Genomic DNA, 25,893 nt, shown 5'->3' on the forward strand with positions numbered 1-25,893 from the left:
CAAGTAAAAACACACACAAATTATTTGAAATTAACAGGCTTTACAGGGAGACGAGAGCCAAAAACTGAACATTAATTCACCATTATACAACACTTGGTTCATTGTTTGTGCATTGAAACAATCTGTTCAAAAAATGACATCAGCAGACTTCAGTAAATAGCTGCACTTATAAACCTTTTTATCTTATACATAAGGCATGAAAGAACAAGGTAGGAACATTTGTGAGGTCACCAGCTGCTAAGGAGGAAATGTAACAAGCCCATAGCAACTCCCAGTCTCTTGTGCTGGAGGCAAAAGCATCCCAAGTCACTCCTGGTCTTTTTCTGTTCCACCCACAAAGTCACCCTGGACTTTGTGTACCATAGATGATTTGAGTGATTTCTGTGCTGGCACAGCATCCAGTCAAGGATCATGGTTAGTGTGTGGTAGGCATCTCATGCAGATGACCTTAGCAAACTTGAATAGATTTCTAAATTTTGCTGTTACACATAAAAAAAAAAAAAGCAGTTTCATTTTCGGCACGCTGCCATACATCCTGAAGCAGCAATGCTGTTTACAGCTAGATGTGCTGAAAAGTTATTAGGAGATGCTGTTCATTACAGAACAGTGTTTCTTCCCATTACATTTTTTTCCTGCCAACGCTCTGGTGAATCGACATGGTGTAAGCACATGTGTAGCTCACTGGCTGGTGGCATGTCTTTCTGGCTTCAAAACACAGGGTGAGATCCAATGCTGCCATCCTCCTTGCAGAACAGCATCAGATCCAGTTGAGGCATTGTAAGAGGAGACAAGGCACATCCCTCAGATTCTCCCTGTGATACCTTCCATGCTGCTCCGGAGGGTCCCCCGGCCCTCTGGAGGGTCCCTCTGGTTGAGGCTGATGGGAGTTTGCAGCCCAACAATATCTGGAGGGCCATAAATGCTCCACCCATGGCTTACATAGAAGGGATACTGGAGGTGGAGAAGTCTGGAGGGGACAAGATGGGAAGGTGGGGAAGCCAAATGGAACTGGTAGGGAGGAGTAAATTGGGCTATCTCCTTCCCATGGCTGGCCTAAGACTTTTTGATGATGGAAGTGGAAAGTAAATGGCACCTTCTCCCTACACTTCCCAGTTAAGGAGAACAATAACCAAGACATAATATCTCACAACTGCCTCCTCCTGGCAGTAAAAATAGAACAACAAATTAAATTGCTACTTTCATGACATCCAAAATCAGATGCTTGAGGAAGCCTCCTAGCTCTGCCAATACCCCCTTCATAGTGAGTCTGGCTACTTATGTTTTCCAATGAAATACCAGAATGGCATAGTGATTCTGTAGAAATCAGAAGCCACTGATTCCTATTTGAGAGCTAAGCAAGGTATAACATAGACAATTATGTGATCAGAATCTCCTGTGTTGTCATTTTTCTTTTCTTAGCTAGCAGATGTCTTCTTTTCAATTAGATGTGAAACGAGCAAGGCTGCCTAGGTTAGCCAAAATGTTTCCATTTGGTTTTAAAAAAGAAAAGAGAGTCCTAAAACTGGGAATGAATGCTGTGAATCCAGCACACCATCTACTTCATTTTAACTGAGATAAATTCATCTCAACATTTAGATTGCCCAGAGGATGTTGGGGATCCACAGTAATTCTGGTTCTGCAAATTGGGTGCTAAACAAATGGGGTTTCATGGGATTCTGAACTCACCAGTGCTACGGGCCAAGCTTATCAATGCAATGCAGCAGGTTGGGAGCATATAAGGCATCTAATAAAATGGGGGATAGAGAGTGGAAGACTCAAGCAGGCAGCTGCCCCCAGTATGCAATAGCCTGTCTGAACCTGATAGCCGACTACAGCCGTGCTTATTGGATAATTCTCACATTTCTAGTGTGTACATGAGATGATTTACATTTCTCCTTCAAACAAAATGTTTGCAAACCATTTCCCAGCAGCTGGTTAGGCTATGGCTCCTACTGTATAATGGGTCTGCTGTTGCATAACGTGTGGAACTGTTATTAAAAGGTTGGTAGCGCTGCCAGCTATCTGTAGTTGACGGGCTCATGGCATGTGAGAGGGGCTTTCTTGTGATGGCCCCCCAGATTGTGGAATGCACTCTTATGAGGTGTGTCTTGTGCCATCACTGTATGCTTTTTGATGATTGTTCAAGATGCATTTCTTTAACCAGGCCTTTGGTTGAGGATATGCCTTCACTCCTCCGGCATTGCTGTGCATTGCTCTCTGCTTGTTTTGCTATTCTGTTACCTGCTTTTGAGATTTTAATTTCCAATTTTGAAAAAGATTGTACTTATTTTAATGGCAATATTTTTTAACCTGCCCTGGAAGAATAACTACAAAAAATAAAATAACCAACATAGTATGGGTAGACTTCTCACACAATTTTTTAATAGCCAGCCTTGGTTTTCAGGGCCCTGGATAATACCTAGTTTATATTCACAAAAGCATATATAAATACATAACTATAAATGCTAAGGTGCAATTATTTGTTCTTGATACATCAAAAATATGTGTACGGCAGGTGTAACAGCACTAGTATGAAGTTAAGTGTAACAACACTGACCTTACTACTTTACTTTTATATCAATCTACACACACACACACGCACACTGCTCTGTAGCCCAGGAATCCAGACCTGGGCCTGAGGTTCTCAATTCCTGTACTAGCTCATCACCAAATAAGCTCAGTTTCCTACAAAAAAAATACCTATCAAACAGGAATGCTTTATGAATGACCTCTTACCCAAAATGGGCAATGTATTCAAAACAGAGGCCTTAACATTTTATCTGGTGGCTTCTGTCTATGTTAGAAAGTGGGGGGTTAAAACATGCTTAATGCATGCCATCAGTTCTACAACATTGTAAACAAAATGGAGGAGGGGGGCAGAGAGGGAGATATTACTTTAAAAGCCCAGTGGGAAATACCCACTGCCAGAAATATGTTAGCCATATAATAGTTTTATGCTGCTGTATCGTTATTATGCCGCACTTTTCTTTCACCACTAAGGGTGCTGTGTTTCATTTTCAGTAAAGATTTATTGATTCCCAATTGTTTGTGAAGGGAAAATGTGACATTTATGGTTTTACGCTTTACTGAGATACTACATACTATGCAGAGGATGTCATTAAAATGCACTGTATTGTTTGATTCTGTCATGGCAACTGCAGTATTTTCCACATGGAGATTCCTAAAAGCACTTACTAAATCCATGTCATTTCTGCCACAATGAAGATGGTCATAAAAACTAAAGAAACTGTCCTTACCGTGGAATTTTAAGAACTTTTCATTTTTTGTAATTAAAGCAGCATATTAATCTCATAGAGTGGCGATTTAATGCAAAGTAATGCTATAAATTCTAAGGTCTGTCGTTTTAAAGATTTATCCTGTTGAAACACAAACATATTGTTTACGCTTGAAATACATATTTTGCAGCTAGCATTTCTGCAGAGGGTAAAAAAAAAAAACTAGATACGAAAATCCAGCGATATAAACTCATGCAGAATATTTTACAGTTCATAGCAAATAAATAATAAATATTTTATTATTTTAATTCTACTTTTCATAGATTTGCAAGTTTTATATTTAGGACATTCATTGACAAGCTTCCTTTTCAAGCCTGAACACAAACGTTGAAAGAAACTTAAGCTAACATGACTTCTAGTAGTATGTAATTGTGACAGCTCCGTGGATGTGGTGGGGCTGAAAAAAAGGACATGAAGTGGATGATGGCATCCCTGACCACTGGCCATGCTGGCTTGGGCTGATGGGAGTTGGAGAGCCACAGGTTCCTCCTCTTTGCTCCATACTTCAAATCACTGACACCATTCTGAATCAAAGCAGGCAATGATGAACTGGCAAGAGAAAATGCAAACCATCTGATGCTACAGTGGTCCACTGAAGGGTTTTTCAAAAGTAATGATGTTTGAGTAGGATTTGTAAGGGTAGAGAAAGGTGGTTTCAGCTGCAGGAGGTTATTCCAGATATAGGGAATAGCATACACAAGACCATAAAAGGAGCCAATGATTGTCCTAAGCTACTCGGTAAACTTGCTTTTCCATCATGGCCTTCTCTTAACCACACCATTTGTTTTCAAGAATGATTATTCCAAAATTATTGCATTAAGTCAATCTGCTTTAGTGGTCAGTTTAAATGATAGCATGATTGACTTTTACAAGTTAAAGCATCATCTCTACAATTGTTTTTACACTTAGTGCATGGAATAAATGTACAAACCACACATTTCCTAATGCCATGTAAATTAATGTATTTTGAAAATCTGCAGTAAAGGCTCTATGACATCTTCAGTACCAATTTTTAATCTAGTTATTTGCCTTGTTCTCTATATCCCTTGAAATCCTTCTTTCTGAGCTAAATATAGAAAAATACAGACGCACAGGATGGATCACTTTTGCTAGCTTCTTTCATTTTTATCTTGCATCTTTCCCAAGTTATCATATTAGCCACACTCGAAGGGTTTAGTCAAAACGTATCAGACTATTCTCCTACTCTGACCCATTCATTTGTATCTTGGTATAAACATTTTAAAGAGATACTGGGCTCTTCCATTTCATTGCTTTAGACTAGCAAGCTATATTTCCCCAGGCTGACCGCTGTATCATAATTGGTATGAGAGAGACAATATGTGTGTGTGTTTGTGTAATGGATGACCTTGCTATGACTTAAGGAAATAATAAGATCCCCCAAGGAAAATGTACAAAAGCCTGCTGATAATACCACAGCAAATAAAAATTCTGAAGGACAAATATACCTCTTGTCAGAGCATTAACATTAACAGTATTTTCTCCTTAGTCTGTTATTTGATCTGTACCATGCTAAGTGTGCTAAGTCTACTTTTTTTCTAAAGAGTAAACATTCAAAACAGAATGAACCTCAGTGTGTTACTTTTACCATCCCTCTACGTGTCTAGAAAATCTTAGCCTCTATCACTAATGCACATTTTTGTTTGCAATAGCATGGATTTATATCTACACTATTGGAATCTGTTCTTTAGCACCCTTCACTTGCCTGTGTTTTAGGGGTTTGTGGGGGGCAAGCTTCCCCTGCTTCCCTCTTTAACACTGCTGTCAATAAAAAAAAATGACATGTTTAATAAAGAAGTTGCTTTCTTGGTCTCCCTCCTTCCACCTGCCTTGCCCCACCCTCTGGCCCTAGGAGTCCTCATAAGGGAGCTGTTCCTGGAGGAAGAACTGTGAGGGGAGAGACTCCATCAGGCAAGGCCTCCTTCCACCTGCCTTGCTCCACCCTCTGCTTCTCAATGTGTATTGTATTATGTACTGTGGCTTGCCGTTTTATTGTTTTATTGATTACAGTTTAGATATTATTGTAACCTTTGAGTGGATTTCTGTTTAACTTTTATATGTTGATATTATCATTTTATACTATTCAAATGATTGTTAAATGTTACCTTTTTTTGATGGAGGTTGCCTATTTAAAAGTTATTATCACATTTTTGTTTTGCACTAGATTATAAAATGTACATTTTTTGTTTCTTCAGCTTGTAAACCGCCTTGAGTATTGTAAGATAGAAAGGCGGCATACAAATTAAAAATGATGATGATGATGATGATGATGAAGGGAAAGAGCCATAGCTCAGGGGCAGAGCTTATGCTTTGTTTACAGAAGGTCCCAGGTTCAATCCCTGGCATCTCAAGGTAGGACTGGGAGGCTAAAATTCTGGAGAGCCACTACCAGACAATATAGGCAATACTGAACTAGATGGAGCTAGGCGAGTCTGGCCAATGGTCTGACCCAACATAAGGCAGATTCCTCTGTTCCTCAGTACAGGGGTCTGGTACGCTAAGCCACTTGCAGCTTTCCCTTTAAGTGCCATTTTGTTGCACCTTCACCCAGATTTTCTCTAACTGGACAATTTTTCTGAATAGAGTGTGGGGGCCGCTTCTGCTTCCTACCTTCTGTAACTTATCTGGCTTTACATTTTGGTAGACTTGTCTCCGTCTCCACACTTTCTCCCCTACTCCCCCACCCTCTCTTAATTCTGCTTCGCAGTTTAGTGAAATCTGGGCAGTCCTTCACAAAGGTCCTAGAAACGATATACAGCTATAGATGTGGCGGGGGGGGGGGATATGGAGAGCACACACTGAAGCCTTAGCCAGCACGTAGGGGCTTACATTTGATAATTGCAGTGGCTAAGACAGGAAACTAATTCAGACAAACTAGACCACGGTCTTCACAGTTGAAAGCTGAGATAAGTCATTTAGAACTGAGCACTGGAATGAATGAATATCCTCTCCCACAAAACCTCTCCCTGAAACATGCAGCACTTTATTAACTAGGAATTAAGAGCTGGATCTCAGCGTCACTCCCATGTGCCAGGTGTTCTGTGTAAGTCATAGCCGCTCCAGTTTTGGCTCCTATTAATTTTGACAACAAAATTGCTTCTATGGCAAGTAATGTTTATAAATCTGGGGAATCAATCTCAATGTTCCAGAATCGTTGGAAAGAAGGCTGAAGGAATACGAATGCACCTCCGCCCTCTACCAGAATTCAACTGCACAAAGCCCCAAGGAATTGCCAAATGTTCATAAATTCAGCAATGGCAATACATGGCTTAATATTTTGCTTTCAAATGTCCTAGTTGTCATTCCGGCTACCAATGCAGACTGTCAAAAGTAGGGCACGGGGGATATTATTACAGTTAGGGCTTACACTGCTTGATTAATTTTCTGTTATTGGCGAGGGCTGCATATGGGATTAAATTATTCTGGAAAAACTACTTTCTTCCCTTTACTTTTCATCTCTCTCATTCAACAGGCAATAATGAGCTATCCATTTTAACACTCAAGAAATATAAAACCTGACAGCAATTTAATTCACGGCATGGCAGCAAACTGCTACTGCCATGCTGCTCTTCAATTTTCAGCAAAGTAACGCATGGACTTGAGCTATAGGATGCATGCAACATGATGATACAGACATTAGCAGTACAATCCTATGTATGCCTACTCAGAGGTAAGTCCCACTGAGTTCAATGGGGCTTACTCTCAGGTGAGTAGGTACAGGATTGCAACTTTATGAGGCCATTTTATCAGGAGAGTCGGCTTGGTTTCAGTTTCATGATAAAAATGAAACAACTTAAAAATCAAGTCTACCAAAAAAGTCAAAACCAAGTGAAACTTATTTAACATTTGAAATTGTATTTTTTTTAAAACATTAATTTATTACTACTGTATTATTGCTACTGCTGTTAAAACATACATAGCCACTCATCGATAAATATTCATGGTGAGGCTACCTTTTTCATTTTCAATGTAAAACTCAAGTCTTGAGTTCAACTGCACAATGCCAGTTTCATTTTTGCAGTACAGAACTGAAAAAAGGAAGAAACTTTCATTGAGTACAACACAAAAACTATGCAAATTTATAGAAAGTGAATCTAATAAGAAATGTTGGCATTCAGAAAGAAATTTAAGAAATTAAAATCATATGTTAAGTTTAAAGAACTAATGATTTTGGAAAACATGTCCGTTAAAAATGCCCTTCCTGTTCAAAACTTTAACTAAAATAAAAATAAGATTTATACAACATTAAATAATGCCTTGTACAAGAGATAACTTTGTAACATTTGTCAAGCCACAGGGGGGAACTGAATGGCTAACTTTTGCCTCACACATAAATACAAACTGTTCACCTGGAAAAGGAGTGTTTCCTATAGACCAAACTCTTTATTGGACTGTCATTGCGAATGTTTGAACAGCAGCACAAAAGTAAGGACAATGCTAAATCCGGTAGAAAGGAAATGGTCTGTTATCAGAGAACTATTGATTGCTTCCATGTCATGATCTTCTTTTATTCAGTTGTCCAAACAACAATGCCTTGGCTGTACAAAAAAAGAAATAAAGTCCATTCTTTGTTTCATTTATTGCCTGGCTTTCACTTTGCTGATTTTATAGGTCATTGCAGCACTTGGGAGAATCTTATCAAAGCCACATTCCTAGGTGGGTCAGTAGTTTGTTATATGACAATAAAAACAGCAACGCAGAAAAAATTCCCAAGCCCACTGAGGATAAAAACAATTTATTGAAAACCCCCAAGAAAAACCCCAAGAAAATAAAGCCTGAAGTATCCACCTAGTGCAGTAAAGTCAGAGTAGGATCTTCCAAAGCCCTTGCAAGTGAAAAGGCCTTCTGCCCTCAACCTCAGAGAATGAGATATAAGAGATACTGAGAAAACAGGCTCTGAAGTTAATCTTAGTGTATGGAAACATTTTAGACCTATGTATCAAATGGCTGTGCTTTGCTACAAGAGCATCATCATTCCAGAAGTATCCCTATACCACAGAAATTTTGATCTGGCAACTTCTAGAGAGAACCAATCTTTTCACAACAAAAATTATTATTTTTGGAAAAAACAAGCACACCTAAGACACTCAGCTAAGACAATATCCTTTTAAAATGGGACATACATACCCCAGATGTTGGGCAACAGCTCTCATTGTTCCTGACTTCTGGCTGGGGCTGGAGTTCAACAACATCTGGGGGGCTCTAGGTTCCTCACCCCATGTTTTAAAAGAATAGACAATAAGAATAATTTGTATGCTTCAGTCTTTTCACCGTGAGTCTGTGAGATTAATTTCTGCAAAATTTAAACCCTAGTACTTTATTCAAAGCAGTGAAACAGGTACTTGAGGCACTATGAAAGGTTTCCTAAGATTAAACATGCCTAAATGTTTTTGCTGAAGTAGTAGAAAGAAAACTGCTGTTTGGGAAAGAACAAAACATTGCTTGTTTAAATGGCACAGTGTCACCTGTTTTTAAAACTTCTTTTTGTTAGCTGGAATTCCATTTCAAATATTGGTGACTTTTGCTACCCTGCTTAGGTTCCATGCTTATTCATAAAAGGGTAGCCTACAGTTATAGCCTGAAAGGTATAGGGCCACTTCTTAGTTTGTTATGTTTCATGTGACTATAGTTTCAGATGCTTTCCATAAAAACATGGGTAGCCAGAAAAGAGTTAACCCAGCTTTCTGCATAAGTAACAATACAGACCTTATCCTCCCATTTTAATTCATTCACTCAAGTTGGAAGCAGAAAACATGAGGCAATGGAAGTATTCAATAATACAGGTCATCTGCTTAGCAGAATGCCAAATTCAGCAGCAACTAGAAAAAATGCAGTGTCATAACAGCTTGCCAAAAATTAAATGTGGACACTCCTGTGACATTTTTGTCTGGTTTTGTGCTTAGACGTTCTGGAAACCTTGCTACATTTAGATACCAGGGATCTCTACATTCTCACATCTATAACTTGACATGGTCTGCAGCCATGGCAGAACCCACACCTACCCACTTTCTTGATTTGCCAAGGGACATTTAACAAAAAAAGAAAGAAAGGGAGATTAGCATCACAGATGGATTAATAGAAGAAATAAGAGTATTTACTGTTAAGTGCCTTCACTAACTGAGACAGATTCAAATTATTGATAACACAGGTATTTTAATAACATGATTTGATGTTGCATTATTTTTTTGCCAATACTGCAGCAGAGAGCTTCAAGTGCTTTAGAAGCCACCTGAGTCATACAGCTGATATTTCAACGTCTCCTATGTATTTCATTGTTTGATTGGCATAAATTGTAATTGTAACGAATAAACATTTTTCTTTCTTTCAATTAGAAATTGCACTAGCAGATCAAGGGGATTGCCATAGGTTTCCTGTCTCTCCAGACCTTGCCAAATTGTATTTGGGACAATCTGATGATCACTGTAAGTGCAACTCTACTTATACGGTGATATATCTCCACCTTTCATTTAGTAAAACAGTTAAAGAGGCAGATCTAAATATGATTGAGAACTACATCAGTAATGCAATTGCCTCATTTACCCTGTGAAATGTAGTCTAACACCCATACCCAGCATAGAAAGCATAAGAAAATTGGGGAAAGGGGTTTACAAAATTTAAAACAGTAAGTTTTTTTCTTTTTTTAAATTACCTGGGTTAAATTAAAATTCAAATTTCTTAAAACATGGTGAATCCTAGCCTCTTACAATTGAATTATATCTATCTAAAGGTGCCTTCCCACTTGTGGAAAGCTCCTTTGCTCATGGAAAGGCTGGTTCCAACCTAGCAGACTGTATTGCTTCATTCAGTGAAGTGTGAATTTTGGATGGTTGTGTTTTGGCTTGCATTTTATTTCAGAAAGTGCAAATTAGGTAACTTCACCTTTAATGTGAGATTAATTATTTTCCCCCAAATTCCCTAAGTGAGTGACTAGCTAATGGGTATATAATTTATTACCACCACCGCCACAAATTATTATACAGGTTTCTACGTGAATCAAATATTTTATTTCCAGGCCTTTTTGCTTAACAGCTTGCAAACAAAAAAATGCTGGGTTCTACCGTATTTTTCGCCCCATAAGACGCACTTTTTCCTCTCCAAAAATGAAGAGGAAATCGGGGTGCGTTTTATGGGGCGAATGCCTGCAAGCCTCGCGCGCCCGGCAGGAGGTCCCACCGGGTGCGCGAGGCTTGGGGCGGCAGCCTGTCGCCCGAAGCACGGGGAGCCCTCGGGAGGGCTCCCCCTGCTTCGGGCGAGTGTCTGCAAGCCTCGCGCACCTGGCAGGAGGTCCCACCGGGTGCGCGAGGCTTGGGGCGGCAGCGGACTGCTTGCGCGCACCTAGAAGCTTGGGGCGCTCAGCACGCTCAGCACGCCCCAAGCTTCTAGGTGCGCGCAAGCAGTCCGCTGCCGCCCCAAGCCTCGCGCACCCGGTGGGACCTCCTGCCGGGTGCGCGAGGCTTGGGGCGGCAGCGGACTGCTAGCTTCTAGGTGCGCGCAAGCAGTCCGCTGCCGCCCCAAGCCTCGCGCACCCAGTGGGACCTCCTGCCGGGTGCGCGAGGCTTGGGGCGGCAGCGGACTGCTTGCGCGCACCTAGAAGCTTGGGGTGCTCAGCACGCCCCAAGCTTCTAGGTGCGCGCAAGCAGTCCGCTGCCGCCCCAAGCCTCGCCCACCCGGTGTGACCTCCTGCCGGGTGCGCGAGGCTTGGGGCGGCAGCGGACTGCTAGCTTCTAGGTGCGCGCAAGCAGTCCACTGCCGCCCCAAGCCTCGCGCACCCGGTGGGACCTCCTGCCGGGTGCGCGAGGCTTGGGGCGGCAGCGGACTGCTTGCGCGCACCTAGAAGCTTGGGGCGCGCTGAGCTCAGCACGCCCCAAGCTCCTGGTATAGCGCAGCGATCCGCTAGCCCTGGGAGAGCCCCGCGGCTCTCCCAGGGCTAGCGGACTGCTTGCCGGCACGCAGAAGCTTGGGGCGTGCTGACCTCAGCTTGCCCCAAGCTTCTGGATTAGCGCAGGGGTCCGCTAGCCCTGGGAGAGGCGCCCGGCTCTCCCACGCTAGCGGAGACCTTGCCGGCACGCAGAAGCTTGGGGCGCGCTGAGCTCCGCACGCCCCAAGCTCCTGGTGTAGCGCAGCGCACCTGGGGGGGAAATAATTTTTTTCCCCTTTATTTCCCCCCCAAAAATCTAGGTGCGTCTTATGGGCCGGTGCGTCTTATGGGGCAAAAAATACGGTACTCTTCAAGAAGGGTGACACTCCTTCAAAAGGAATACATTTCCACTGGGATGGCAAATATTTCACAGCTAACACAGCATTCATTTTGGACCTCTGGAACTGGCTCAGATGTTGTAGCTCCGTTTCTTTCATGTTAACTCATTCACAGCTCTGTAATTTCACAGCACATTACCTCTAGTCAATTAAGCAGGTGAACAGCCTTATTGTAACCCTTGTGAGCCTACCCGTGTGAGGAGCAATAACAATGACAGACTTTCTCCAGAGAGAAATCTACTCAAATTCATATGGGCCTGACCTGTTTGCCAGAGAATAAAACACATGGGCCTGAAGGAACCTTTCTTTTTTTTCATGATAGGATCCAAATTCAGTATTTCAGAGAACTCTAGTCTGAATATTTCTGCACCATTCAGTCTCTCTTACTGTATATTGTTTTATGGCCCTAATGTTTTACATTAAAGAACCATGAGATACCTACGCCTGTGAGATTACTTTATATACATTAGATTGACAGAATCACTTACTTATGAATAGTTTAACAGCCTTTTAATACATTTGAAATTAGAAACTGTGCCAGTTTATACAAACAGAAGCTCTGAACTATATTTTTAAACATATGCACAGAATATCTCTGTTACACTCAAGTGGCTTTCTAATAATGTACGGCCAATGTGTTACATGTGCCTTGCTGAATGGTATCCATGACTTAGAAAACTGTGAGCAACCAAAATGGCCACACTGATGTGTGTTGTAGTCCCAAACATGTTTGTCAGAGAATACAACACAGAGGTTGAAGAAGTTTAACCTACATTCCTCCCGGATGAGGAAAAGTACATTTGTTTTATTGTATTTTTAATGTTTTGTTGGAAGCCAGATAGGTGGGATATTAAAAAAGTAATTTTATTATTATTATTATTATTATTATTATTATTATTATTATTATTATTACTACTACTACTACTAAAGATCTACTTTTTTCATTTTCCTTGCTTTAATGAATTGCACTAAAGAGATCAGTTTGCTTGATGTTCTTTGGGTGTTCTGGCAGTCAACAGATTTTTTTCCTTACTACATTAGGCTCCTTAACCAGGCGCTGGCACAGAAACTACCTTGGCCACCCTTTGTTGTGAAAGAGATGGGGAAGTGTGACACTGGTTCTTGATCTTTCAGTCACTTGATATCAAGGAGCATAGTTTTCTCCTGGAGCGGCTGTCTGAACTGGGAATGGGATTCCACCTGGCCACCCACTCTCTGCTATGCAAATTCCCCTGAGAGGCTGTTCACAAGATATGGATGCGGTGGGGGGTGGGGCACGGCCATGGTCACTTGGGATGGGGGAGAAGAAGACAATGATGCTGTCGATCTCTTTGTGTTTAGTTCTGGCATATTTTAACACCTCTGCCAAAAAAATTTGAATTTGCGGCTTTGTTGAGTATCAAACTAATTTATTATTTTTCTTTCTACTAGTTTCTCAATAGAACCTTTACAATAAATCATTTTCTAAATCAGAGTTCCATTTTACATAATTGAAAATAGTTAGCTGCTGTATTGCTGGTGGCAATGCAATTTACCAGAAAAATAAATTCTGTCCGATGCATTTAGTACTTCCACAGTGTGATCAAATGTTTGCGGTATGAAAATTATCTGATGCTATTGACGTGAAACATAATGAGTATCCGAGAGCCATCACATCATATTTAATAAAAACGACATGAAAGGTTTACCCAAAACTCACGTCCTCTAGCTGGTTTCTATAATTGAAAGCATGCTATGCTGCACATTAAACAGAAAAACCCAAATTACACGGTGACCAGAGAACACTCACAAGTTAGGTGCAGCCAGAGAGAGAGACACGACAGTACAGGTCTAGCTCTGTGGCCTCACACTATAGGGAGGAATTAAAACCATGAATGGAAGATCACCCCGTCCCCATTTACAATACGTTACTACTATATGAAAGCTTTACAGTGCAATTCTTTATGTATATTTCTTTGTATGTCCGTGGTGGCTGGTTCCCCTTGGGACTGGTAGGGCAGAGGTCAGGGAAGCCAACCATAAATGGGAGTCAGAGCCAAAGACAGGCAGAGCCAACTAATTCCACTTTTGTCTCTGCTGAGCTTCACAAGTGCCCAACACCAAGAATCAAGAGGAGGAAGGACCACCCCCTAGACTGGCTCTAAATAAGCAGGCAGGCAGGTGGGGCTGGCTAGAGGCAGAAGAAGACAGGTGGGGCAGTACCGCATTTGCCATAATGGACCAATCTCCACTGCTGTACATCTATTTAATTTTGAAGTTAGTTCCAATCCGTTCAGTGAGACATACCCCTACATAAGTGCACACAGGACTGCAGATATCAATGCTACACATGTTTACTCAGAAGTAAGACCCACCATGCTCAGTGGAACTTACTCCCTAGGAAGCTTACGTAGGACTGCAGCCTTAGTCTGATATTTTCCCATGATGTCTATCTTCATCACGAGGGCTGAACAGAGGAACATGGCAATGTAGGCTCTTGGTCAACCTGCCTCTGAAGCATTAACCTACCAAAGTATATCATGAAAAGCACCAACAGTGCCTTGTGTTATCCTGCTAGGACTGTTGTAAGCCAGAAAATAGCCTATCTCCTGAGTTTACACTAATAAAACTCAGAAACATGAGGAGTTAGGATTCCAACGTTATTTATGATTCACGAAATTAAAAGACGCCTGCTTCTTGGGAGAAGAGCAATGACAAACCTAGACAGCATCTTAAAAAGCAGAGACATCACCTTGTCGACAAAGGTCCGTATAGTCAAAGCTATGGTTTTCCCAGTAGTGATGTATGGAAGTGAGAGCTGGACCATAAAGAAGGCTGATCGCCGAAGAATTGATGCTTTTGAATTATGGTGCTGGAGGAGACTCTTGAGAGTTCCATGGACTGCAAGAAGATCAAACCTATCCATTCTGAGGGAAATCAGCCCTGAGTGCTCACTGGAAGGACAGATCGTGAAGCTGAGGCTCCAATACTTTGGCCACCTCATGATAAGAGAAGAATCCCTGGAAAAGACCCTGGTGCTGGGAAAGATGGAGGGCACAAGGAGAAGGGGACGACAGAGAATGAGATGGTTGGACAGTGTTCTCGAAGCTACCAGCATGAGTTTGACTAAACTGTGGGAGGCAGTGGAAGACAGGAGTGGCTGGCATGCTCTGGTCCATGGGGTCACGAAGAGTCGGACACGACTAAATGACTAAACAACAACAACAAATATTAGCTGTATTTCTGCCCCAATTGGGGGGTTAGGATGGCAGCTTGCAAAATCATCAGTTTTATGAAGTAACGGGGCACCATAACTTCTCTATTAGAAGCATACTCAAGGATTTAAAGAGGTACGCATTATCACATTTACTGTGGCCCTATCACAATTTCAAAAGGTCTGATAGCCAAGTTCCACTACTTTTCACAGGCTGGGAGTATGCATTGTGACAGTCTGTAGCAGTTGCAGCTGTGAAATGTGCTAGGGGCAAGCATTTTTGTTGTTGTGAATTCTATTGCTGTTAACAACGTTATCTGACCAATAGTACGCAAAATCTCTTAACTGGTATTTGAAGCCTACAGTATGTGTTAACGAGATGAAAGCAAACTAACCATGGCTCCAGTTGAGAAAATGTTTGATATAAATTGACTTTTAGTGACTTTTTTGTGGGTTGATTCATTTTCCACATTGATCAAAAGGTCGACAACTCTGAGGATCCTTTCCTAAAAAAGGGCAACAACTTTGGGGTTCCATCCCCCAACAAAGGTTGACAACTCTGGGAAAGGGGGGGCGGCGCCGGAGGGATCTTTGCACCACAGCACTGGATCTGCTTAAGACGGCCCTGTGGATTACTCAATCTTCCTTGGGTGTCATCAGTATGCTTTAGGGACTTGTACCTTATGCTTTATTCTTACCTCCACCTTCGGCCTCGAAAGTCTTTCCCACACTGAGGGGTCCACTTTTCTCTCCTCCTTTGGCAGAGGGAATATCCAGCAGGCAGGGGAACCTGGAATTGGATATCTGCCGCCTTGCTTCTTCTTTCTCCTTTTTAATCAGAAAGGGCTTGGATCCATGCAATCCAGCTGCAAAGTGGGGACCCGACACCTGCACGATTTCCATTGCACAATCTCCCCTGAAGCCCCCCTCCCCAACACATAAAAGTTGTGCATTCCCAGTGATGGCAAACAAATGTGACCTGCAGAGCTGACTACAAAGACCATTTGCATCCCTGGGTGAAGATAAAGCACACCTGTGGGGATAATACAACACATGGGCTACCATAACTTCTCTATTAGAAGCACACTCAAGGATTTACAGGGGTACACATTATCACATTTACTGTGGCCCTTTGGGCCGCTGCCACACAAGGGTACAACCTTTTCAAATATTCAGCATTTAGAATATGCGGGTACAGAAGTGTCTCCAAAGTAGAAGACAAATCTTTGACACACAGGCATTCATTAAGGTCATTATCTACAAAATTGGGCAGACGTCATCAGTCGGGAATGCCATTCCTCCTTTCAGTATCAGGAAGAAAAACCAGTGGGGTGTTCTTCTACGCTGTCATGTTGGCACTGAACTTTCATTTCCCCCTATACTTGAGTACTCTCCCTGCTCCAGCCAGTTTCTTGCCCAGCGTTGACTAGACCTAATTCTGTGAAGAATATATACTGAAGCAGCTCCTGTGCATCCTTCAGTGTGCTGTGCCTGGTAGCTCTGTCTGTGACCCCATGACCAATGCATCATTAGAAAATGAGTGCTTTGGTTTGCTAGGCAGAAATGCCCCTGCAGGGATGAACTAATGTGCTATGATGTACACCAGAGGAATTCACCATAATGAAAACAGTTACTGCAATACTTACATTCTACTTGTAAGGACAAAGGAAGCAAGCCAGACCCACCAAAACATAGACTCAGAAATACAATAAAGCACATATTTTCCTCATATAAATTAGAACTGATTTAGAGAGGCAGTCAGCTGAGAAAAATGTATTCAATTTCCCCCACATTTCATCATTCTTATTCATGTAAGCATTCCATTAAAAAAGGAGCCCTGAATGCTTCAGAAGCAAAAAAAGTGGGTATATACTGAATGCAATTGTGCTAGGGGGCTTTACTTAGGATTACTTGTGTCATGGGATCAAGGAAAACAATGCATATTCTTCCTTGTTCCATCTATTACTTCCTTCCATTATTACAGGCTGCAGAAATGGATAATGGTAGGGTAGAGATAGCCAATGTTTGCAGGACAAACGGACAGGTCTGCCTACACACAGACAGCAGCAACTTTTGTCTCTGTAATTGTACATCTACCTGTAATTGTACATCAGAAGGTTAGTGTGAAATGGGGTGTATGTAGATTTCTGTGAACTACTTTGCCTATATCCAGATACCAAATAGATTGTCACTAACATTTCACTCTTGTAATTGTAAACAAATGACCAAAGAGAGATTATGTCTATTCCCTGTAAGAAACTGCATTTGTGAACTGATCCTTTCACTGTCCATGGTAGTCATCATTCAAGACTTCTTTTACTTACATACAAAATAAATGGGTACTATATTGTGTGTCAAGGATCAGGTTAGCTGCGCTTTGGACTAGGAAACTGCTGAAAAGAAACTGAAAAACTTCCCTTCCTCCATATTTTATGGTGGAATCTTTACAGTGCAAATTTGGGAACAAAAGAGTGAAAATCAGTCCTCTTGAAACTGGATAATTTTGCAGTGCAAATGCTTGCAAATTCAAAGCTGTATTTTCCAATCAATAGCACCATGTATAAATCAGGGAAATGTCTATAATGTCCAAATTACCACCCCAGATGTAACATTTACTGGCTTAGCTTGCATTTTTTCATTTTGTGGGACTGAGTTTTACCCAGTTACAATGCATGACACAGGTGTGGCTGGATAAATATTTGAGTTGATTTCAGTAAACCTATTTCATTCACCTGCAAGAAATTTGTACGACACTTGAGGCCTAAAGCAGAATGACGTCCCCACTGAAGTGTGCCTCACCCAAAACTTATATTTCTTCAGATGCCTAGTAAAAACCCAACTCTACCCCCCCCCCCCCGCTACCAGGTTTTTAGAAGCTGATGGGTTATTATTTGCCAGTTGCATTATTTATGAATATGGTGTTTTGCTTTATTTGGTAAAACTCCTTGTGACCTTTCTTTGGTGAAGGACAGCATAAAATCTCTTAATAAAGTAAATAAATAAATACAACAAACCCTTGTTTGCAGTACTGTTTTAGGCATTTAGGCAAAGGTTTCCTCCAACAATGGTTACCTGTGTTAAGTTGCGACAGAAGCACACTATGCAGGTTCTAAAATACCCTTTAAATTACAATAACTAAATCTTTCTAAAGTGCAATGACATGCTAACATACAGGTTTGAAAGAAAATAGGGGGGTTTTTAAAGGGGGGGGGAAGAGTGACCGTAGTGTAAACTTCATACCCTCGCTGGGCCACGAAAAAGGTTGATGCCTTTTTAAGTGGCATCCAGTTTCACAGAGTTAAACCTTTCCAGTAAAACATTGCTTCATGTGAGACAGTAATACCAACATCTGCATGGCCCTCTGAGAAAGCTGAAATTCAAGATAAGCCCAAGCTGCTGCTACTTGAATCATTGATGGTAGCAAACCACATTTTAAACAAAGGTTGAATTCAGTGTTTAAAAATGTGAGCCACAGGCAATAAATTAGGCAAAAGAAGAGAAAGAATCCCAAGGGAATTCATGATGTACTGCAGACTTGCCATGCTTTTAAGGAGGCAGGGGGTTATCAAAAGAAAAGCTGTTTACATCCACACAAGGTTTTGAAGAAAATCCTAGGCAACTTTAGTGAGACATTTCCCAAGGAGATAATATAGACTGCTGAAAGGAGGAGGTACACACAGCACTGCACTTAAATTTCCCTCGAGAACTTCTTGGTAGAGAAGGTCAATGTCACATCCACAAGGAGGGAAAACCCTAATTTTTATCCATCAGGTTTTCTCTAACCACGGAGAGTTTCTGAATCAGCTCCTTCCGTTCCAAGCGTAATTAGGAGAAGGTGATGTGATGGGGGTGAGAGAGAAAGAAGTTTCTTGATACGATCTAGCTGAGTATTGTAGAGGCTTACTGGCAGTGACTCCCAATGTTTCATTAGAGCTGGAAGGGGCCATGAGGGTCATCTAGTTCAACCCCTGGCAATGAAGGAATCTTTTGCTCCACATCAGGCTTGAACCCATGATCTGAAATTAAGAGTCTCATGCTCTACCATCTGAGCTCAGACAGGGATCTCTCCTGGCCCTACTTGATGCTGGGGACTGAAACTGGGATCTTCCACATGCAAAGCAGATACTGTGCTGTTTGCATCTCACTAAATATAAGACTCACTAGGTGAGACCAAAGGGACGCAGGTGGCGCTGTGGGTTAAACCACAGAGCCTAGGACTTGCCGATCAGAAGGTCAGCAGTTCGAATCCTTGCGACAGGGTGAGCTCCCATTGCTCGGTCCCTGCTCCTGCCAACCTAGCAGTTCGAAAGCATGTCAAAGTGCAAGTAGATAAATAGGTACCGCTCTGGCGGGAAGGTAAATGGTGTTTCCGTGCGCTGCTCTGGTTCGCCAGAAGCGGCTTAGTCATGCTGGCCATATGACCCGGAAGCTGTACACTGGATCCCTTGACCAATAAAGCGAGATGAGTGCCACAAGCCCAGAGTCGGCCACGACTGGACCTAATGGTCAGGGGTCCCATTACCTTTACCTTTTTAGGCGAGACCACTGCACTGGCTGTGCCTGATGAGAATTCTATAGGCTCCCCTTGACACAAGCAAAGAAGACTGGTCAAATAGGCAAGAAAGGGAAAGAAGACCTGCTAGCTGATTCTCCCCTCTGCCCCTATTTATTTTCACTTCTTAGAGGCCAGTTTCCCCTAAAAATCAAGGGGAAATGGTAAGGGCAAAAAGACAAGAACATAAAGAATGGATCAGTCAGCAGTTACTTCTTCACTGCATATTTGATTGAGCTTTCTTTCCCTGTTGGTGGGGGAATCTTCCAAATTCTCACATGCAGTTAGGTTGCTTTCATGTGATAAGATTAATGCCTACTTGGGCATTATTCTTGTATAATATTCTAAAACAGTTTTCATTTTAAGACTTCTTTAACCCATTTATTCATCCTCCCAACTACGGAGCAATGTCAACCTTTAATGTTCAGTTTTACAGATGGGCGAATTGACGCAGAAAGCAGCTTACCCAGGGCCACCCAACAAGTCTGGACCTGAGCTAGGGGATTTGAACCGAGATTTCCCAGGTCCAAGTTTAGCAAACGATTCATTGGACCACACTGCCTCTCAGATCCAGATGCGGTATGAGTCATGACCCTTTAAACAGGCTGAAAGCTCTTTCCTGTAGATAGGCTAAATTAATCATGTGTATTTACTAGCACTGAAAATGAGTCAAATTCTTTGAGTCAGCATTCAAAATCCAATCTCACTCCATTCTAAGGCTCCTATTTTATTAATAAAGAGGTATAGCTAGGGCTATGATCACAAAAACCTTCACTGCTTTCACTCACCTTCAAGACTATTTTAGCCTATTGCTAGGTATTCTGCCTCCAGTATTATGGCTTTCCTTTTATACTGAAATAAATAATTTGATATCACTTGATATGTTTGAACTATTTCTGAGCCATATGTGCATGATGATGCAATAAAATTCCAAGCTACTGCTATACTATTATAAATTCTGTCATAACACAGTCACCAATGACACTAACTTAAATGTGGAGTAAAGAGTAAAACAAAACAGATGTACATGGAAAGTAGCTGCTTGCTCAAATAAAGCTTTTTGCAGCAATCCATAGCAATCTTCATTGGGAAGTGGCACCTCTAATACAAATAGTAAAAGTAAATCCCAACTAATCTTAGGAAATTGTCTCTTGTTGATTTGTTCCTGCTTCTTCATAGACAATTTATTATTTGCAGAATGCTGCAAATTATAGTAGAATATCATTTTCAGAACTGATTTGCTACAGATTCTGAAGGATCGGTTTTCAATACTAGTGTCAGGCCTCTCAAGAATCTCTGATATACACACTGCTTCTGTTCCCCAGAGATCATTTGGAAATGCTTTCATAAGACAGCAGGGATATTAACATAACCATCTTCCAAGACAGCACCCTAAGGCAATAATCTTATGCACCATTAGGCTGCTTGAATCCCAGTGACTTCAATGGGCTTTAAGTAGTCTGACTGCAAACGGGATTTCAGCCAACCAACGTACTTAACTGCTTCTATTATAAGCATACTGAAATCTCTTCATGAAGTGCATTGCTTTGTTTGAACTGCAGGTTATTAAGAACTTTGAACCAAATTAAATAATATTACAACTTTTGGTTTATTTTCCCTGTTATTTTGGAGGACACTATGGTTTCCTCATTGCTTTCTTTGTGCCATTAAAAAGGACAATTACGGTACTAGCGCCAGGCCTATGTACAGTACAGTACACTATAGTAGCATGACAGGAAAGTAAATTACATGGGAAAGAAAGCCACAAGGGAAAGAATACCACAACATGCAGGAACTACAAATATAATTAGGGGGGAAGGGAGCATGATAAAAAAAATCCCCATGAAAAATATTAAAATACCTCAAAACACCTGAGATCCATTATCTAGCTACTAGTCATGCTGGTTAGGTTCTACCTCCACTGTCAGAGGAGGCACCTATGAATACCAGTTGCTGGAAACCACAGGAAGGAAGAGCCTTGCTTGTGGGCATCTTGCTTTTGGGCCACTTTGAGACCAGGGTGCTGGCCCAATCTAGTTTTACAATTTAACCCCTGTGTTGCAAACAATAGTCAGTAATATCCAAGGCTGTTTTCAGCAGATAAGAATCCGATATATTGCTTCTTTCAGAGACTTGCATAGTCTTCAAAGACTTTCAGAGACTTATAAGACTTATGTTTATTTGGTTTTATGTTTTCAAGAGAATCGATTAAGAGTACATATTTTGTGATCTTCAGAGATTCATAAGTTTTCTGTTTATGTGATTTCATATATTTCATATTATATAAAGAGTGTATATTGATATTGTATCATTATATTTGGTCATCGTGTTGCCTTGGATATTACCCATCTATTTTTATGCAGATATCTATTTTTACGTAGATATTACTACTTTAACGCAAACAAATTAATACTATTTTTTATGGCTTGACCTAGTAATTGGATTTCAGTCTTAATCAGTGGTTTCCAATCTTTTTTTGGCCTGCCTCAGCTAAGTATCTCTAAAATCCTGACACACACACACACACACACACACACACACACACACCCCGTTACATATAATTCTTATTATTCAAAAAGTGAACTATTCATGTGGAGGAAGCCTAAAGGCCATTAACTGTTAAATACTCATTTTCAAATTGCCCCCCTTAAAAATCAACACCCCCCCCATGGGGCATGCGCCCCACGTTGGGAACGACAGGTCTAAATTATCCTTAAAAGTCTATGTTATCCTTAAAACTGCGTGTTAGCCCTATTGAAAATGCTGGAATTTACTTTGGTGCAAACATGCATGGATTTGTAGCACAGTCTAAATCTAAATTCAATATGCTACAAACGGTACCTTTGGCAATTGATATAAATACTAAACCATTCTTACCTTTTCTTTGCTGCCGTTTGGGACTCGTATAACGCCACTTTTGGTTCTGCCCTTGGAACATTTCGGGCCCGCTGCCTTCTCTTTCTACATGGTGCAACATCAATAATATCTGGGCTACCAAGTAATGAGTCTCTTCTGGGTTTAGCTACCAAAGAGAGAAGAGGTAGAAAATGACAAAATAGATTATCATTTATGGGAATGTTAAATGACTGTTTTGCAAGTTGCACTGCTCAGCACATAATTTTTCAGGCAAAACATAAATACACTCCATACACCCCAAACATAGTAGGTGCTAGGAAGTACTCTTCATGACTAATAATAGCATCTAGGTGTTTTCTACCTATTAATAAATATCCACATTCTGCTATATCTCCCAAATTCAGATAATGGAATCCAAGTGAATCTGGTTTTACGACGAGTCTAGCCATAACATTTGTATTTGGTAGTTGGAGAATTTGGAAATATTTTAGATTTTTGAAATCATAAAACAATGCATTAATCAGTTAATGATAGCTCTATTCACTTGCTTAAACTTCTTGGTTGGATCTACTGTTTCTTACAGCAATTTATTTCAGAATGCACAGGCCAAAACTTGAAGAGATCAAAGTTTGCAAGAGAAGAAGACAGGAAATTCATTCTCCAGATTTGGCGGTCTTGTTTTGCAAAGCAGCTGCATAGCGCATAATGTCATTTTTATTCCTCCCTAGGTGAAAATCTTAGAGCAGGTTTGCTTTTTTCTCCATTACTGTTTCATGAATTGGACCACTGGATGGGCCCAGTATTTACACAGTACTAATAACACAAAACTTTTAAAGGCAGATTGTGTAGTTGCATTCCTATACAGGCCATACAGTAAAAATAAATAAATACAAGGGTATTGCCTCAGATTTTGTTGCTGCTGCTGTGTTTTTCTTATAAAATTTAGGTTGAATGTGTTGGGATTCCTATACATTACACACAAAATGAATAGCTGGTTTGGACACCCAAAGAGATTACAAAAAAAATACTCTTAATATCCATTTTTGCTGGTGCAAGGCATTAAGAATACGACTTTATCAAAACGTCTAGAAGCTTGACTATCAAATACTTTACAAATCTGTGATTATATAGATATGGCTATATTCCTAAACCCATCAACAGTGGCTTAGATACAATTAGCCCTTTCTTGTTTGGGCTAGGAGTAGGGCTTCTCTCATTTTCTTGACTGCCCACCACAATTATAGGTCTTTCGTGTTTCGGGCATGATTCTAGATTTACAGAAGTGGGTGAGTGGAAGCAGGGTGGGGTGGGGGGGACTCCTGTCGTGTGTGTATGTGCAGAATGCTATCCATGGTTCTTTGGATCAAAGCCTATATTTCCTATTCCAAAAAGGTTTGCTTTACTTAGATAGACTCCACTATAATGTTACATAGAACTTGTTAGGCAGCCAAGCTACAATTCCACTCACAATCTTCCCAAAGATCTTAATTAATTCAGAGAAGTGCTTGCTATTAAGAAAGATTTCCGAAAAGATGCATTACTTTTTATAGCTAATAATAAACTTTATTTAATACCTCCTCAAATGAACAATGGGACTTCAAGGGGGGGGGAATGAAGTCAAGGTTATATGCAGTTAAAACCAGAACAAATGCTTCAAGTTGAGAATTCACTGCCTCTCAAAAGTGAAGGCACGATTCCACTAAATGTTTTCCTGTTGGAAAACCGCCATTAGAAAATCTGCAATGACTTTGCTTTTAGATATATTGTCAGGTCTGCAGTAAAGAGGAGGGAGAGTTTTCATGTATGGAGAGAGATCCAAGAATCCACTTGGATAATACGATAATTTACCATGGAGTGTTTATTTGTGTCATGATTACCTGAGATAACTGGCTCTAGTACAACAACTGGATGGTTTATGTTGCAGCAGCCAGTAAGATGCTCATGCCACTGCAATTTAGAGTATATCTCCCAAACCACTTCAGCAGCACTAAATTTTGATTGGAGGGAAGCGGTTGGGTGGGGAGGGAGGAGGCCAACAATGGCAGATAATGAAGCATGGCCAGTGGCCATGAAGAAAGCCGGTGAAAGACCATTTGAACTGCGCTAAAGCTTGAACATAACAACAACAAGTTTTGGGCTTTTCAAAACACTTCATATACAGTATTTCAGCAACTTTGACAAGGTAGATCATTATTATTATTATTCCTATCTCTATAGCGCAGGTGGAGAGTCTAAAAGACAGTGGTTTGCCTAAGACCACCTAATGAGTTCAAGGCAGATGAGACAGATACAACCTTTTGCATGGACGTGAGCACAAACACAGAGCCAGAAAGGAGAACACACACACACACACACACACACACAGAGAGAGAGAGAGAGAGAGAGAGAGAGAGAGAGAGAGAGAGAGAATTATAGAAAGTGCTGCAGAATTCTAGTCTGGGTGTATTCTTAGGCACAGTTCTGTGCTTGGAAAGTAAATGGTGACATTCTACTTGCTGAATAATCACATGCAAAGTTGCATGCACCCAGCAGGGTGGCCATCTGTCTTACTTTGCAGGGGAAAGTCCTCTATTTGACAGGCTGTCCAGTCCAAGTTTTGGAGCAAAGGGTCATCAGTATGCTGATGCAATGCAGCTCTGCTTCTCCATAACATGTGACTCAGAAGAGACTGTGAATGATCTAGAGTCTAGACTGTTTTCTGGAAGCAGTACTGGAGTGGATGAGGGCCAATATGATGAGTCCAGCCCTGGAAAGACAGAGGCACCATGGGTGAGGAGTGGTTCCCATATCTAGGAGATAGGCCAGTTGCCTGTTTTGGATGGGGCGGCAGTCCCTTGAAAGAACAGGCATGGAGTTTAGGGGTGTTACTGGATCCATCTTTGTCGCTGCAGGCTCAGATAGCCTCAGTTGCCTGGAGGGCCTTTCACCAGCTATGACCATTCTTGGACATGGTTAGTCCAGTTGCAGTGATTTATGCAACTGTGACTTCAAGTCTTGATTACTGCAAGTAGCTCTATGTGGGGCTACCCTGGGACCTGGTCCAGAGGCACAAGCTGCTGGAAAATGCTGCAGCAAGACTGTTGATGGGGATAGACTATTGCCAGCACCTAACTCCAGTGTTCAAAAGCTTGCACCTGCTGCCCATAAGCTACTGAGTCAGGTTCAATGTTCTTGTATTAATTCTCCCTTAACAACTTGGGTTCAGCATACCTCAGAGACCACCTAATCCCTTGTATCCCTGCTCAATCACTGAGATCTTGGTGAAAGTCACTGTTAGCTACTTTCATAGCACAGACCCACAAGGAGCTGTGTGCTTCGTATTGTGGGCTGAAGTTTGTGGAACTCCCTTGCAGTTGAGGTTAGATAGGCTCCCTGTTGAACTTCTGGCACTGAATGCACTTAAAAAAAATTCCACCAGGCTTTTAAACTGAATTCTGATTTTATAGCTTCAACTCATTTTTGCAGTATTGCATCTTCTATCTGTAGCTTAGAGATAGTTATGATTAAGAGGTATACAAATGGTTGAAATAAATAAAAGGGGGGAAATATAAGAAGGGAGAGAAATTGCCTATAAATAGCACTTGGACAGAAGATGGAGGACCGTAGACAGGTTAAAGTCTTTCCCATTTTGGTAAGATGTATTTCTAGTTAAATTGTGGTAGATTTGCATTTATACTTATAATAAGCATATGCAGATTTCAGACAGATCCATTTCCTCTTTC

General features: G+C 41.2%; 1 protein-coding gene across 3 annotated transcripts in view; it reads right to left on the minus strand.

Annotated features, from left to right (window-relative positions):
* The window catches only part of XRCC4 (X-ray repair cross complementing 4), a 99,780-nt gene that overhangs the window by 20,994 nt on the left and 52,893 nt on the right, over positions 1-25,893 (minus strand). Inside the window, exons 7-8 of one of the 3 annotated variants that reach the window (XR_014517082.1) lie at positions 22,193-22,340; positions 15,462-15,629 (exon numbers count right to left, since the gene is read on the minus strand). Coding sequence is in view for 2 of the 3 variants with exons in the window: in XM_083465511.1 (XP_083321637.1) it covers positions 22,193-22,340 (148 nt within the window). In the remaining variant the exon portion in view is untranslated. The remainder of the gene's footprint in view (positions 1-15,461; positions 15,630-22,192; positions 22,341-25,893) is intronic. The other 2 variants (XM_083465512.1, XM_083465511.1) reach the window with 2 other exon arrangements.

Source organism: Podarcis liolepis (genome assembly GCF_965112155.1).
Source record: "Podarcis liolepis genome assembly, chromosome: 11".
NCBI classification, from domain to species: domain Eukaryota; kingdom Metazoa; phylum Chordata; class Lepidosauria; order Squamata; family Lacertidae; genus Podarcis; species Podarcis liolepis.